Source organism: Perca flavescens, chromosome 10, assembly GCF_004354835.1.
Source record: "Perca flavescens isolate YP-PL-M2 chromosome 10, PFLA_1.0, whole genome shotgun sequence".
NCBI lineage: Eukaryota > Metazoa > Chordata > Actinopteri > Perciformes > Percidae > Perca > Perca flavescens.
In genome coordinates, this window is record NC_041340.1 from 6,340,789 (window position 1) to 6,356,446 (window position 15,658).

General features: G+C 37.8%; 1 protein-coding gene across 1 annotated transcript in view; it reads right to left on the reverse strand.

The window, feature by feature from the left end:
- Window positions 1–15,658, reverse strand: part of cpxm1b (carboxypeptidase X (M14 family), member 1b) — a 41,162-nt gene that overhangs the window by 5,344 nt on the left and 20,160 nt on the right. Inside the window, exons 7-11 of the mRNA XM_028590294.1 lie at window positions 15,445–15,568; window positions 12,019–12,215; window positions 11,387–11,566; window positions 9,308–9,505; window positions 8,436–8,532 (exon numbers count right to left, since the gene is read on the reverse strand). Coding sequence (XP_028446095.1) covers window positions 8,436–8,532; window positions 9,308–9,505; window positions 11,387–11,566; window positions 12,019–12,215; window positions 15,445–15,568 — 796 coding nt within the window. The remainder of the gene's footprint in view (window positions 1–8,435; window positions 8,533–9,307; window positions 9,506–11,386; window positions 11,567–12,018; window positions 12,216–15,444; window positions 15,569–15,658) is intronic.

A 15,658-nucleotide genomic window follows, 5' to 3' on the forward strand; every position in this document is an offset into this window, starting at 1 on the left:
TTGTAGGAGAGTAGCTCTTAATCAAAAATATCAGAGGTGAGATTAAAGGCTGTGGCACACCAGGGACGTTTTTTCCCTGCGATTATTTCGCATGTCAATATATTTTTTTGAACTGTTGTTTTTGTCACAAGTAGTGTTCACTTATGAGGATCACCAAACAACAACACAGAGGCTGCTGTCTGAACTACAGACTGTACGTCAGCTAACTTTATTACTCCTTTCAACCTTTACAAAGGCAGCACATTCTTTCACAATAAGCCCGAGACATATACTACACTGTTTTGCAGAGGGAATTCAATTGAGTATTAACTGTATACTCAATTAGAGTTGGAGGAAACTCAATAAATAGCTTACATTTGCTTAGTGTTACAGCTTTTCCTGGGACGTACCCAAAGCTAACCTCCGTCCCTCCACTCAGCAGTCTGGAAACCAGACAGGACACCTTTTGGGGATTGTGAGGAGCTGCTACATTTATTTGTTCTCAAACTGCAGAATCTAGCTGCTGTACAATCACTTCATATCTTCACCACTGATCGTTAACTCTCCTCTGCTCCGACTGCTCTCTCTTTCTTGTGCGCTCACATCACATCTTTCGTCAGTTTCTTTCTATCTTCAGCATCTGTCCGACTGATATGGTGGATGAGCTGGCACAAATATCCAAAACCTTTATTGAAAACTGTGGAAAATTTGCACCGCTGTTGGTGTGAATAGTTTTGATGTGAAATATTCACAGCCAATTATTTTGCATATTGGCGTCGCTTATTCGTCACGCCCCTGGTGTGTAACTGTCTTAAGTCACACATGTGTAAGTCACAAGTCTTAACCTTCACCGTCTTGAACAAGTCCCAAGTCACTGTGTTTAGACCCAAGTAAGGCTGTACCAACAAAAAGGGGTGTAACCTCTTGGTTGTTTTTTTGTTTCTGTTTACAAGCACAGACCAGGTAAAGCAGCCGTTAACAATGCAGGGGCCCGTTTCAGGAAGGAGGTTTAACAAACTCTGAGTTTAACCCTGATATCTGAGTTGATTTACCCTGAGATGGGAAACTGAGTTTAAAAAAAAATAAATAAATGTAACACAAAAAATGTGCTGGGATGTAGGGCATGTCAACGATGGGAGACGTTAGTGATACAAGGATGGCTAAAGTTAGGTAGGCTACATAACTGATAGACTGGGAAGAAAAATGATAGCGCTCAAATAGGAAGATATCTAAAAATTAAAATGTCGGGGTTTCAATATCATCTCCAGACATATGTTTAACTCCCTGTGAAGTAATACAGCTTCTTCATCAACGGGATCATCGACAAAAGGAAATGCCATGTTCGAGAAAAAAAAACGTTTCATAGTCTGCCTAACATGGTTAATAAACCAACCCTGTTTTTTTATTCATGCAGGTAACAAACTGTGTGCTAAAATGCGCTTGATTAAGACTGATAAATGAATGATGAAATAAAAGAGCACTGTGTCAGAGGGAGGAGACTGAAAGGAGAAAACCTGCTCCCGACCAGGCTAGGTTCACAGAGTCCGAGGTTAAGTTACCTCTCTTTCTGAAACGGAAAACCCAGAATTACCCTCATCTCAGGGTTAGCAAACTCAGGGTTTTCACTAAACCTGCTTTCTGAAATGGACCCCACATGTCATTCGGTACCTCCTTCAGCTGTATGTGGGTTTGTGAACTCCTTTGCTGCCTCCTTAGCCTCTGCTGGGCTCCCGCTTGCTCTGGTCTATCCTTTTCTCAGCCATCTGATGCATGAGTCTTCACCCAGGCTATTCAGACCGTAAAGCAGGTTCTCAGGATGGCTGTGGTAGAGCTGTCTGGTCTGTTGACCCTTGTCAAACTGAACACAGAATGAGAGCCATAACATGGGTGAGAAAGATGTGGTATGGTACAGATGATAACGTGTGATACTGAATGGTGAACATCTATTTACTTTAGCTTTCTGTATCTTCTTATCTTGGTATCCTCCTTTCTTCCATCTTGCCTAAACAGGGATTAAAGAATTAGGGTGAGATTTATAAATGACTGTAATAGTACTATACATTTTTTCAGATTTATTTGTGGATGTTTCCCAGCACTGACCACCAGCTATTTATTTATTTAGATTTACAGCAAAAATGAAACTTAAAATACATATTTCATTACAGACTAAGTGCAATTGTCTGGAGGGAGAAACACTTATAAAAAGAGCAGGTAGCCTACAGTATATCTTATTTCTCAGTTTGTTCAATTCCCTGTCCATTTATTTTTATGTGGAAAGCGAGAATGGAAAGACAGAATGACTGTTGGACAGAATAATAATGTTAATTTGGACACACTGAATCATGAGTGAAAATCGATCACATTCACATTACGATGTTGTGGTCCAGAAAGCAGAGTCTCCGTTTAATGTCATGTTGTAACTTGTTACACTTGTAAATTTTAAATGAAGCAGGGGTAAATTGTTAATTACAATGTGTGGTTCACTGTTCATAAAAGTAGAACCAACGTGAAGTTAGTCAGCTAAGATAGATAGCATATTGAAAATTGAGGCATAACCTGGTAACGTTAAACGGCGGTTTTCCGGTTATAAACAGTGATGTTAACTACCTAGCGTTAGGAGCAACGGAGCGTTATAACGTTTCCTCAATTACTAGTTAGTTCCCACTAATCAAGCTGACCTGCAAAACGGTCTACTACTAACCTTACGTACTTAGCAAGTTAACGTTAGCTACTAAATTAACTGCCACCTGTCTAAGGTCCGTGTTTGCACGAGGAAATAGGAACTTAAGTTAAACATGGAATGTTGACGTTACTAAATTAACGTTAGTGTTAGTCAACTGACAAATATAATGTAGCTAGCTAGTTAACTGTTTTATATTTAGCTAGCTAGCTAACATTATGATTGATGCATGGTTCCCATTCAAGGCTAAAATTACATAAGGAGAGTCTTATGTAGGCACATAAACGGCAAATGCTAACGTTATCCCTGCTGATATTTTAAAATTGTGAAACGTATGCAAGTGTTATCTTAACTCGTGTCCAGTTGATATCTCGTGAGGAAACTGCATGTAAATAAAAAGAAAAGTATTACTTTACCTTAAGTGAAAGCTGAATGTGAATCACCGTGGAAAAGTCCTAACTCCTGCAATACGTTATTATCCACACTGTCTCTGCATCGAGACGACTTTGACGTTAGCACAGCCCCCACATGAAGTCAAACAATATTATTGGTCAAGGTCGTCTCTGCCCGGTATGATTCATCCAATGATTGTGCAACATTCAATTATTTGAATCTGCGCGCACTTTCTTGATATCTGAAGCACATAGACTAAATAGACAATTTCTGTTTACATTTCCTTTTAATCAACCATTTTAAGGTCATCGCTTCACGTCCAGATTATCAATGTTCACGTTGATTCTAGAAGCCTTGGTTAAACTGTTGAGCCCTAGCATCCCTTCCCAGTCATTCACACATTGCATGTATTGCTAAATACAAAAAAAAAAAAAAAAAATATATATATATATATATATATATATATATACCACACCAATGTAAAGCTTTATTCATACTGTGTCCTCTCTGTCTTTATTCACCGTATATTACCTCAGCCCATGAAAAACTCTTTGTTCCCTTTGACCTGTAGAAAGTGGGGAGAGGCAAAATGATTTGAGGGAGCAGTAGACTACACAATGACCTTGCATTTTGTTGAACACTGTGACTCACTTTGGGTCTTAATATTAAGAGAAAATTGTTTTAACAACAATTTTAACTTAGCTACATATTCTATTTGAAGTACACCAAATACATAAAAAAGAGGTCTGCATATTAGTTTCTGAGTGGGGAATTGGGAAAAACCGTAAAAACTTCCCAAAATTTCTGAATTGCTTATTTTCATGACATTCATAACAGCCTTTTATGAAAAGCCTACTCCTTCAGTTTTGAAATTAAATCACAGATCATTTCTCAAATAAGCATAATGTTGCAGATGTCCATACGGTTTGTCGGTAGGCATGGCTTTCATAAGAGGGGACACACTTTAAATGGGTAGCCGCACACAATTCAAGATTCCTTTATTGTTAAATTAAATTACAGGTATAGAACCATATCAAGCAACATCTGACATTACACGAATGGCTCTGTTGTGTCTGTTGTGGCGTATAAACGCAGGGTTGAATTAAACTGTATGAGGGTTGGAACTAGCGGAACAAGTTAGGTTAGGTGGTGTGCAAGTTAGGCAAGCAGGTACATATTTGAGGTATTGGTGTGCATTAATATTGATTTATCACCCCTTATAAAAGTGTAGCATAGCTGTGGCACAGGCAATCCATTTGTTACAAATTAAACACACATTACCCAATATGTGCATCAATGCCTGTGTAACCATTGCAATTCAATGGAAATTGTAGTGTAATTTCAGAGGCAGGGGTGGTCAGATCACCAAGGTCTTGGTGAGGCATTTAAGATACCGTACATTATACCTGACATAAGAGGGAAGCTCATGCTCTGAGCTGTTTGTATGACATAGACAGGAACAAACATCAAAAGCCAGAGTGGACACAGTATAAGACATCACCACAGACATCAGTAAGCAGTCAATGGAAAAAGATGTTGGGCCATGAATCTGAAATAGGCCCATGGCCTCCACGGAAGTGAAATGAGGCAAGAACATCAGATGCCCCCTAAAATATTAGGATGGTGAAGATGTAGGCTTACCCAGGCTGAAGGCTGCCTGGCTCTCTGTGTATTGTACTGTCATCCTGTAGGCCTATAGGGTTGTGGGCCTATGTGATGTGAACTGGGGCTGCATGATTCTTTTGTCAACTAATTCGCCAGACCAAAACATGATTATATAGTGATGAGCATATCACCGACTTGGACTAAAATAGACATCATGTACATCCAAGGCTTGTAGTTTAGGTTGACTCTTGTCTCTTATGCATTCCCATAACTGAAGCTATGGCTTGGTTTCCACAAATATTTAAGTGAAAGAATGTTTATTTTTTACAAAGACAGATCTAAATACAGCATCTTTGTCCGCATTGGCCCCAGTGGTGATTTGGTACAGTACAGTTTTTAAAGCTTGTGTGCTGCCAAGTTGTTTTAGTGTTTGTATTACCATAAATATGCTTGCAAAATATTACAGTAATGTAGTTTCTTATATAATTACATTGGTCCAACTATAATTGAGAACAATTGCTTGTAGGGTTTTGCTGTGGAGTTGTTGAGGCCATGCAGTGAGGGTTCATGTCAGCCTCATTCAATGCATTAAACAGGTATGGCTGGTCCTACCTTTTTCAGTACCTCTGTTAACCCTTCTTCAAATAACTGCAAAGCTAAATACAAGTCCTACTCTATGGCTAGAATTTAGTAGACTTGCATTAAGAGATACTGGACATGATGATGTTTGACAGCGATTAAAACACTAACACACAGTATGTATGAGACCACATTGCATAAGCTAAAATGGACCCTACATTATACCAATATTTACGAGTCTCTGATGCATATATTGGATAGTTAATTGTAAATATATATATTAGGGCTGTCAAAATTAACACGTTAATTTTTGCGTTAATTTTTTTATATTTAACTCGTTAAAAAAAAGTAACGAAATTAACGAGCTGTGTTTGTTTACTTCACGTGGCGGCTGAGAAACGTAATATGTCTCCATAACACCAGGCGGCGCTACTCTGTATTGTTGCCCAAGTAATGAAAACCGGCAGCTGATTGGACGAACGCGTCACATGGGTTTATTTTCTCCGGATATTGAGAGCCAGACTGTCATGGCGGCCGTTCAGAATACGATCTCATATTGTACTAAGATAGTTCACTGAAACATATTTCTGAAAACATTTTAAGTGAGAAATAGGCCGTGCAGATGCTGAATCTGTCTTCATTTCAGCTCAACAAAGGTCAGTTTAGAAGATTTTCGTCAGATTTTGAGAGACTCTAGTCACCTCACTCCGCTCGCCATTTCCGGGTGAGTCCCGACTGCCCTGCCGGCGACTGAACTCTTGGCTCGTTGGAGATGAACTGCACCTCGCCTGTAAAGTAGACGAGAGCAGGCGACAGCAGCCGGGGACGGTGACAAAAATCTGCTCTCAAGTCAGACAGTTTCTAGCCGTTTCCAGCAGCCTTCAGCAGGACTAAATAAGCCAAATTGTTGCTGCTGTTGTTCTGAAAGATATTAAACATTCTGAACTTAGCAGAACCTTTCCTTGTTTGTTTTTTTCTTCATATTTGCAAAGTTAAATGATTTAGCATTTAAATATCCATTATTATAAGCTTCAGTCTCAATTTAAAAAGCGATTAATTGCGATTAATTACAGCAAATTGTGCAATTAATTAGGTTAATTTTTTTTAATCGATTGACAGCCCTAATATATATATATATATATATATATATATATACATACATATATATATATAACGTCAAACTATATATATATATAAAGTATTGTTTGTTTAAAGTAAACCTAATATATTAATGATTAAAGTACACTATATTAGATAGTTTCTTTTTAACACTATACAATATTGTTTATAAAGTAAACCCTTATACATTTACGGGGAAAAGCCTGTAGACATATTGAAGAGTTGATTGTAATTGCTAATAAATAATTTATATAAAGTAATGACTATAAAATAATGGTTCTTTAAGTTGTTATCACATATGGTTTTTTGTACAGTAGAAAACCAGAATTAAACAAGAATTTACTGTAAATTGGTTGGATAATCATGTAAAATAAATGCCTAAAGCTTTTAAGATACTATTAATGGGCTGTCAAATAGGGTACTTTTACATTAATTTGACATGATTTTTGTGTGTTTTACATCCAGAAATCTGTACTTTAACAGGGAGTTATTGTGGATGGATTGGATAATCTTGTGAATTTACCAAAGAAAACCGTATGAAAACAGCAGTTTTCATTTAAATTATGTAATTTTAAGGTATTTTGCTATATTTTTCAGTGTTTGTACATATTTATACATTTGTTTGACATTCTAAATATGTTTTTTGATTAAAATTCTTTTTAATTCTACAGTAGTTGGACTGTGAAAATACAGAAAATGTACAGTAAATATCTGTATTTTAAAAAGAAATTCTTTGTAGAATAACATAAGGTTTTTTACTGTCATTTCACGGTAAGTGTTTGGCAACTTTGGCTGCCAGACTTTTTACCGTTTTTTAACGATTGTTTTTTTAACTATTTTTTACATTAAATTTAAGGTTTAACTGTAAAAAAATAGAAAGTTGCCTCAATTTTACACACCGTAAAATTATGTTTTTTTTTTTGTCTTTTTACATAAAATTCAATGTAATTTAACTTTCAAGACCATAAAGCAATGGAATTATCCTGTTAAACAACTATATTATCTCATTATATCAATTTACAGACTAAAACCGTAATTTAATGTTTTTTTTAAAAAATAAAAGTATTTTTCTGTATTTTTATGGCATTAACACTTAATGTGGAAAAAAACGGAAATAAATCTGTAAAATTATACAGTGAATTCCAGTGAAATAACTTTTTTTTTTACAGTGTAGGTACTGAGCATGTGCAACTCCCAACAAGATGGAACAGAAGTGTGATGTCTCACTCTATAGCTAAAACAGAGAGCTCAACACACAGGCTGAAAAGAGGAGCTGCAGCAATGTGCAGTACAACAAAAATATGGTGTTTTTGAAAATTAAACCACGTAAACCTATTCTGGTACAACCTCTAAATACAATTATAAAGCTGAAAATGAGCATAATATGAACACTTTAAGTTAAGTTGTGTTCAATTTCTTACTAAGTAACCTCATTTTAGACTTTAATCTGTTACTTTCTGTCACACCAATATCCACTGCCATTTTGTTGAGCTGTTTTTATTAAATTGCAACAACAAACCTCAACTTTTGCTTCAGTCAAACCTTGTGGCTAACTTTTATGACTTCATCTAGTCTATATCCTCGACGTTCCACTTCCAGGATTACTCTGTTGCGGAAATTCCTACGGATTTTACTCATTTAGGCCGGATATCCGTTGCCTTGGTCTTCCTTTGTGATATAATTCATACTCATACTCCTGGTGGATTTCTGAGGACTATGGTTAACTGCTCCTCAGATCTCTGCAGGGTAAATCCAGACAGCTAGCTAGACTATCTGTCCAATTGGAGTTTTCTGTTGCACAACTAAAACTACTTTTATGCTGTGTTTGGACTAGCCACACCCTCCTCCGCAGCATTGTGGAGGAAGGTCCGGCAAAGCGAGACTATGACTTCATAGATAACACGTAGAGTGTGAATTATTCCCAAAAGCTCAAAACTAATAAATAACCTTGGCAGATCAAATTAGAGTGCACCTGCAGACCCAAATCTCACCTGATTATGGACTGCAAACCAAACTCTACCATACATATAAATATAATAACTAACACATAAGTTTACTTGTGAAAAACACACATTCTTACTTCCTGGTACGTTGTGCCATGCAGCTCCATTGATGATGTTGTTGTATCTAATGAAGTCCTTGTTGTGGCAGGGCCGCCGGTCCGGGTTGGACATCACCTGGATAGATAGATAGATAGATAGATAGATAGATAGATAGATAGATAGATATATATATATATATATATATATATATATATATATATATATATATATATATATGATACAGGAACATGTTTAGTCTATAGTGATGTTTTCTGAGATGCTTAATTTCTCATGTTGTCCTCAGGTCAAATTTGACCATTATTCAAAACTTATATATACACATATATATATATATATATATATATATATATATATATATATATATATATATATATATATATATATATATATAAATATAAATATGGGTTTCTTTTAACCAAATTGCCCAAAATAACATGGATGGTTCCATACAACATTCTTAAATAAATGAATTTTGGGTGTTTTATTTAATTTAATAGAATCCATTTTCTTCCCAGACCACAGATGTGATTATTTGCGGCCATTAAAAATAATGAAATGGTTTATGCTGACTAAATCTGTTGAAGTATGTGATAATCCATCAACAAATATTTCTCTGATTTTAATTAGTCAAAATAATGGATAACTTAGTGCTTTTTTAACTCAAAAATGAGGCATAATTTCACCAAAATGAGGTTCGTTGACCATGAATTCCAAACATAAGTGTAAAACTAGTGGGAATAAGTTGGAATGAAGTTGGCTAGAAGGTGTAATACAGAACTGGGTGGTAAGTTATGTTTTAAGCTTTACAGCGTGCGTGCATGATCGACAGGAAGACCACACAAGGGTTAAGAATGAGAGCAGGAAGTGACAGGAGGAGTGGGGGTTTGACCTGATTGGTGCTGGCGTACACTGTGGCCAACCAGCGGAAGAAGCTCTCATCAGCGGTGGGCGTGTGCTCGTGAGGTGCCCAGTCCCGGGTCATGTCGAACGGGTAGACGACCACCAGCTCCCCGCCATGGAGGTTAGCGCTGAGAACAAATGGGATGTTCTGCATCCAGTTGATGACAGCTCGGGTCTCTGACGCCACCTGATGTCGGAGCGGGAGATCCAGTCAGAGGATAGACTCCACTCACAGTTTCTACACATATTGCACATTTGCGGTTTTGTAGATTTGCAGTTTTAGACACGCGTCTGACGTTTTCATCACAACAGATCAATAAGCAGTGGAAGACGTTATACCACTAGCTTCAGTCAGACAATGCATTTTCTCCATCCATCCATCCATTGTTAGGATAATTATTTATCAAAGAATGGACAAAATCACTGGAGTTCTCTCAAAAGTTCGTTATTACTTGTAAGTAGAGTCAGTTTACAGCATGAGTACAGAAAATGACTAATGATAGTCTTCAGCAGCAGCCTTTTATAAGCAAGAGGGAGTAATATTACAAAAGAAAAACTGTCTTCTTATCTCTGGTCAGGCCCCACATCTCCTCCACATGTGCTCTGCCCTCAGGGGCATTCTGTGCTTTTCACAAGGTCAGTGGCTCTCATGATTATCTCATGAGAACAGAAATAGTTGCACACAGACTTCATGCAAATAGTTTAACACTAAAACGAAGCAAAGATTATAGCAAGCATAACTTTTCTAACAATCCATGAGAGCTGGGCGATATAGAGAAAATCTAATATCCCGATATTTGTAACCAAATACCTCAATGTCGATATTGTGGCGATATTGTAGGGTTGACAATTGGTGCTTTCACTAAATATGCACACAAAGATATTTTAGATAAATAATCATCAGTAATGTTGATAAAATAACTATGTGGGTAAAGGCGTATAATAGAACAGCTAGAATAGTCTGGTAAATTCAGAAAATGACATCACTCTACTGTAATGCAGCCTTTTAAACCAGGAAAAGACAGCATTGGACCCAAAGCTTCCCTTTCCTGGGGCACCTTAACCAGCTCTGACAGCGTTCCCAGGCCAGGGTGGAGATATAACCTCTCCACCTAGACCTGAGTCTGCCCCCAGTATTTTCTTATCATAGCTATTCCTGTGTTTTACATTCCATCCATATTCAGATATAAATGAGTATTTACTGCTGTAATTTAGAGTTGCATTTGAGCATTTAATCATTTTAACAAATATACAATAATGTTTTTTTAAGTGTTCAAAATTAGTATACCCCACAAGTTAGCCACACATATGATGTCAAAGTCTCATGGATATGTGTGGTCCAAACGGAAGGGGAATTGCTGAATATTTAAATCATCTTTGCCTCTGAAAGGCCCTAGGCAGCCATAGTACACCCACACAGGTGATTTCACTCACTTTGCCTGATTAAACCTAGTCTAATCAAGTCTATCAGCCAGAGTCAATGAAAACACATGTGAGGGCCTTGGAAGGAGGGTATTCCCTTAACTATAAACAATATGAAACAATATTTCCATGTCTAATTATTATTTTATCATTATTCCCATCTCCCTTTTGCAGCGTTACCATTTGACTTTTTTTCTTATAATAGGTGATGCATTTATGGTTGGAATAAACAGCAAGCCTCAACACAACTTCCCATAACCACTCTGCCATCAGTCATCATAACTTTCAAATACACACAGTGGCTTTAATGCAACACGCAGCAACAATAAACGTAGTTTTTCAATGGAATTGGGAAGCCATAAACAAACTAGACCATCAGCTATGAGTGTCTTCTTTCTTTCTTAGCATTAGTGCTAATATTGTTGGTGTTTCTCAAATGTTGACAGATTTTCTCACAGACCCTGTTGCATAAAGTTGTAATGAAACAAGTGAAAGTTAAAAGGGCCAAAGCCGTCAAAATGTTCCTGTCACCCTAAATATCAAACCTGAAAGCACTGCACTGAGAAGAGTCCTCATTTTGAGAATTAGAGAAATACTGCAAGAAGAATGGTGTGTGTGTGTGTGTGTGTGTAGATATAAAACTTACAAAGGCCTCCTCAGAGGTGTATTGTTCAGGGATGGGGAAGTAGTGGTTGATGAGTTTGGACCGGTCTGTCTCCAGCTCGATGGCGGACCACATCCCTGAGTTTAGGTCAGCAAAATTGTGGTTCATGTCGATACCTTCATAGCTGTAACGACCCCAGGCCCAACCTGCCAGTTCTGAGCCCTGCACATTAGAGAAAGTGGGATGAAACATCATAACAACACAACAACAACTGGACTAAATGCACTTCCAGTAGGGCTGCACGACATGAGGAAAATGTGCGATACGCGTTTAGATAGTTCAATGTGGCGATAACGATATAACTTGAGATATTAAAGTGTTGCCAGTTCAGCTGCTTTCAGTATTCTGCTCAAAACACAACAAACTGCTTGTTGAATTTCAAACAAATTAAAGGAAATCTTTTCCAAATTTCTTTTATTGAACAAATTGGATTGAACATAAAAGGCACCACTAAAAAAAATGATATTTTCTTTCAACTAACACAGAAAATCTCTGAGTGTCTATCGCGATGTGTTGCAAAGTTTCGCGATGTGTATAATGCGCCAGCGGATATTGCGATGATGATAAAAAAGAAAAAAAAGACGATACATTGTGCAGCCCTCATTTCCAGGCACCTTTTTAAAGGCCATCTCATATCCATCGGGGTTCATGGAGGGCAGGAGGTGGATGCGAGTCTCTGTGACCAGGCGGACGATGCGCTGGTCGCCCCGCTTGTACTCTTGGCACATGTACTGCATGAGATTGAGCAGAAGCTCTCGGCCCAGCACTTCGTTCCCATGCATCCCTGCAACGTAACGGAACTCTGGCTCTCCTGCAGGGGGCGCCAAAACACAGACACAGGAATGGAGTAAAGAGCACCAGTTCTGATATATTTTACCATTTGACCAGTTGGTGGAATGTAACTAAGTACATTTACTCAAGTTCTGTATTTAAGAAGATTTGAGGTACTTTACTTCACTCATTCCTTTTCATGCTACTTTCTACTTCTACTCCGCTACATTTCAGAGAGAAATATTGTACTTTTTACTCCACTACATTCATCTGACAACTTTAGTTACTAGTTACTTTACAAAATCAAGATTTGTGCACAAAAAACACAGTTTATATGTTATATGTATATGTTATAAATACAATGTTTTATTATAAATTAAACTACCCAACAAAATTATAGGCCTACAAGTAGACCCAAAATGTTTAGACAATTAAACAGTTAGTTGACTGACAGAACAGTGTTGATCGTTTCCAGTTTCTAAAATGTGAGGATTTTTGGGTACTTTTACTTTTAATACTTTAACTACATTTTCCTGATGATACTTACATACTTTTACTGCATTAACATTATCAATGCAGGACTTTTACTTGTAGCAGAGTATTTCTACAGTGTGGTATTAATACTTTTATTAAGTAAAGGATCTGAATAGTTCTTCCACCACTGGCATTTGACATGTATAATAACTTTATTATACACTTTGACTTTACGTTTTTCCAAAATCAAAATGAGTTTATACAGATAGAAAGGGTCTCTGAAAATCAAAACTAAGACAGAGCAAGACCCCAGGGAACAGGCAAATCAAATATCTTTTTGAGGAAGCAGTGTGCTACATCCTCCTCAAAAACATTAAAGTGCTCATATTATGCTCATTTTCAGGTTCATGTATTTAGAGGTTATATCAGAATAGGTTTACATGGTTTCATTTTCAAAAATCACCATATTTTTGTTGTACTGCACATTGCTGCAGCTCCTCTTTTCACCCTGTGTGTTGGGCTCTCTGTTTTAGCTACAGAGTGAGGCATCTCACTTCTGTTCCATCTTTGTTCGGAGTCGCACATGCACAGTACCTAGGTAAGGACTACTAGCCAGTCAGAAGCAGAGTATGAGGGCGTGCCACGCTAGCAGCTAGGCGAGCATTATAATGTGTGTTCCAAAGTGACCCACGTTTGTCTCTGAAGTAAAGGCTGGACTGTGGACAGTGTTTTCTGTTGCAGATGGTAAGTCCCTTTGGGGTGGACTTTGGGCTTTTTCACTTTGTACACATACAACATGCACAAAATAGATATATAACATAATAAAGGAAAGGGGAAAAGCCAAAAAGCTATTATATGAGCACTTTAATACTCCTAAACGATCTGTGCTTTCAAAATACCTTCTGTACATATCAACCTCTTTCACACATCCCCCTTATGAAGACCTGGATCTGTTTCCTGTGTGGTCTGCATGCATTGACAGGCAACTCTGAAATCTCTCACCTCCTCCTCACGCTGTTTATGAGCAGGAGTTTTTCAGCTCAAACATTTTTTTTGACTTGACAACTCTGTATGGAGATGGCTCTGCTTCAATAGCTGGAGCTGGAAACACTACTAAGGATCGTGAATCAATGTTTTGGTAGAGCCAGTTTGGGAGGAACAACGTATACAGCCTCTGCAGGTTAAAAGGGTTTAAGTTTTAGTCTAAAAAAAAAAAGCGGTGTTTTTCAAACTGTGCCTGCGGTTTTCTGTAAGTAACAAACTTTAACTTCAAGATTTAACCCTTTGATACATGTGCAAATCATCTTTGGGATTCTTGTGGTTTGATTAAATGCATTTATATAATCTCTAATATGACATGTAAGTATCAGTGGCCTAGCCATTAGCGTTGTAGTTGAACAAAACACGTGGAAAAAAAAAAAAAGTTACGTAAAGAAAGGGAAGGGGCAGGAGGAGTGTATTTGATTATTTTAAAGCCTGCTTGTGTGTTCCAACTGTAACCACAGAGATGGCAGATGACAGAAAAAACTCAGTCGCAGAAGATCGCTCCAACAGATGGAACATAACACCGCACCCAATCAAAACGCTGATCCCTGGGAAAAAAAAAAAGACTTTGAGGTGGATAAAAAATAAAAACAGGTCACTGAAAAGAGTGGTGAGAAAAACGAATGTTTTCCTTCTGTAAAGTTAACCAATTATCTGCAGTCCTGATATTAAAAGACAAGACAGGACCTCCACACCAGTTTTGATGATTTCTGTGTTTTGACTTAGGTTGAAGGATTGTGCATTTCACTTAATAAAAAAAAAGGTAGTCCTAACTGCAATGAAAAAAATCCTTTGGCAGAGGTTTTGCACCTGTGAGACGATTACATTTGATAACTGAAGACAAATTTGAAACACTGAACAGACAGCCACGATCTTCCACTCGCCTTCTGCTACTCTGTGCTGCCTTCACTGCCATGTGTTTTGGTGGGAAACCTCTCCACCCTGCTGCCATGTGGGCAGAGCTGAGGGGGCCAAAGAAAACATTTGTACGCTTCAGAGCAAACGAAGGGGAACTCTGGTCTGTATAGGTTTATGGTTCACACAGTGATGGGCTGTGTAGTTTTGCAGGGATGGGATACAGAGGCAGCCATTGCAGAAGTCGCTTCTGACCCCTTCTATGTGATCTCGAAGCATCTGTCCCTCATTAGAATAAATGGCTCCTCTCATCGGAGCACTACAGCACGTAGAAGACTGCAATTTCAGTTAAAGAAGGATTTCTTTTACGTTCTCTAACTCATATTCTTTGACCATGAACTAACTCTTTCATACATCAATCTATCCTCGTTAAACCAGCTACATTAAATCTAGTGCAATATTTATTCAGGGTTACACGTCTCCAAGACCTTGTCTGTGTGTATGTTCATGTCATTTTCTGTTGTTATACATGTATGCTTTGTTTCCTTACTCGGCTGTTTATTTCTGGTAATGTTTCATGTATGTCCTTTGGTGTTATTCATCTTACGTATGTCTGTCTGTGTCCTCTTATATTAGCTACCCAGTGATGCAAAAAGAATTTCAGCCCTGGCTGACTATAAAAGTTGTATCGTATCGTATCCTATGAAAGACCACACATTATTTTAAAAATGTTCAGCTTTTGGTTAATGATGAAATAATGATAAAACTTCACCAACTGGATCTTCTGTGTTTTAGTTATCGTATGATGAACAATAGAATGAGTTTTTTTCCTTTTAAACAGGTGTGGTGGACTTAGAAAGTTCCACATCTTCACGTCTGTCTCCGGTGTATCTCACCCAGCTCGTGTTTCCCAGGGTTGTCAGAGATCTCCATGACGTAGAGCTTCAGACCCGTGTAACTTTTCCCGATGCTGTAGATGCGAGTGATGCCAGGACACGCCTCGTTCACCGACTTCATCAACTGGGACACAACAACAAAGTTGCACATGTTGTCCGTTTACAATCGACATGCACTTATGCCTGACCTGTCTAAGTTGTGTTGAAATGCTGA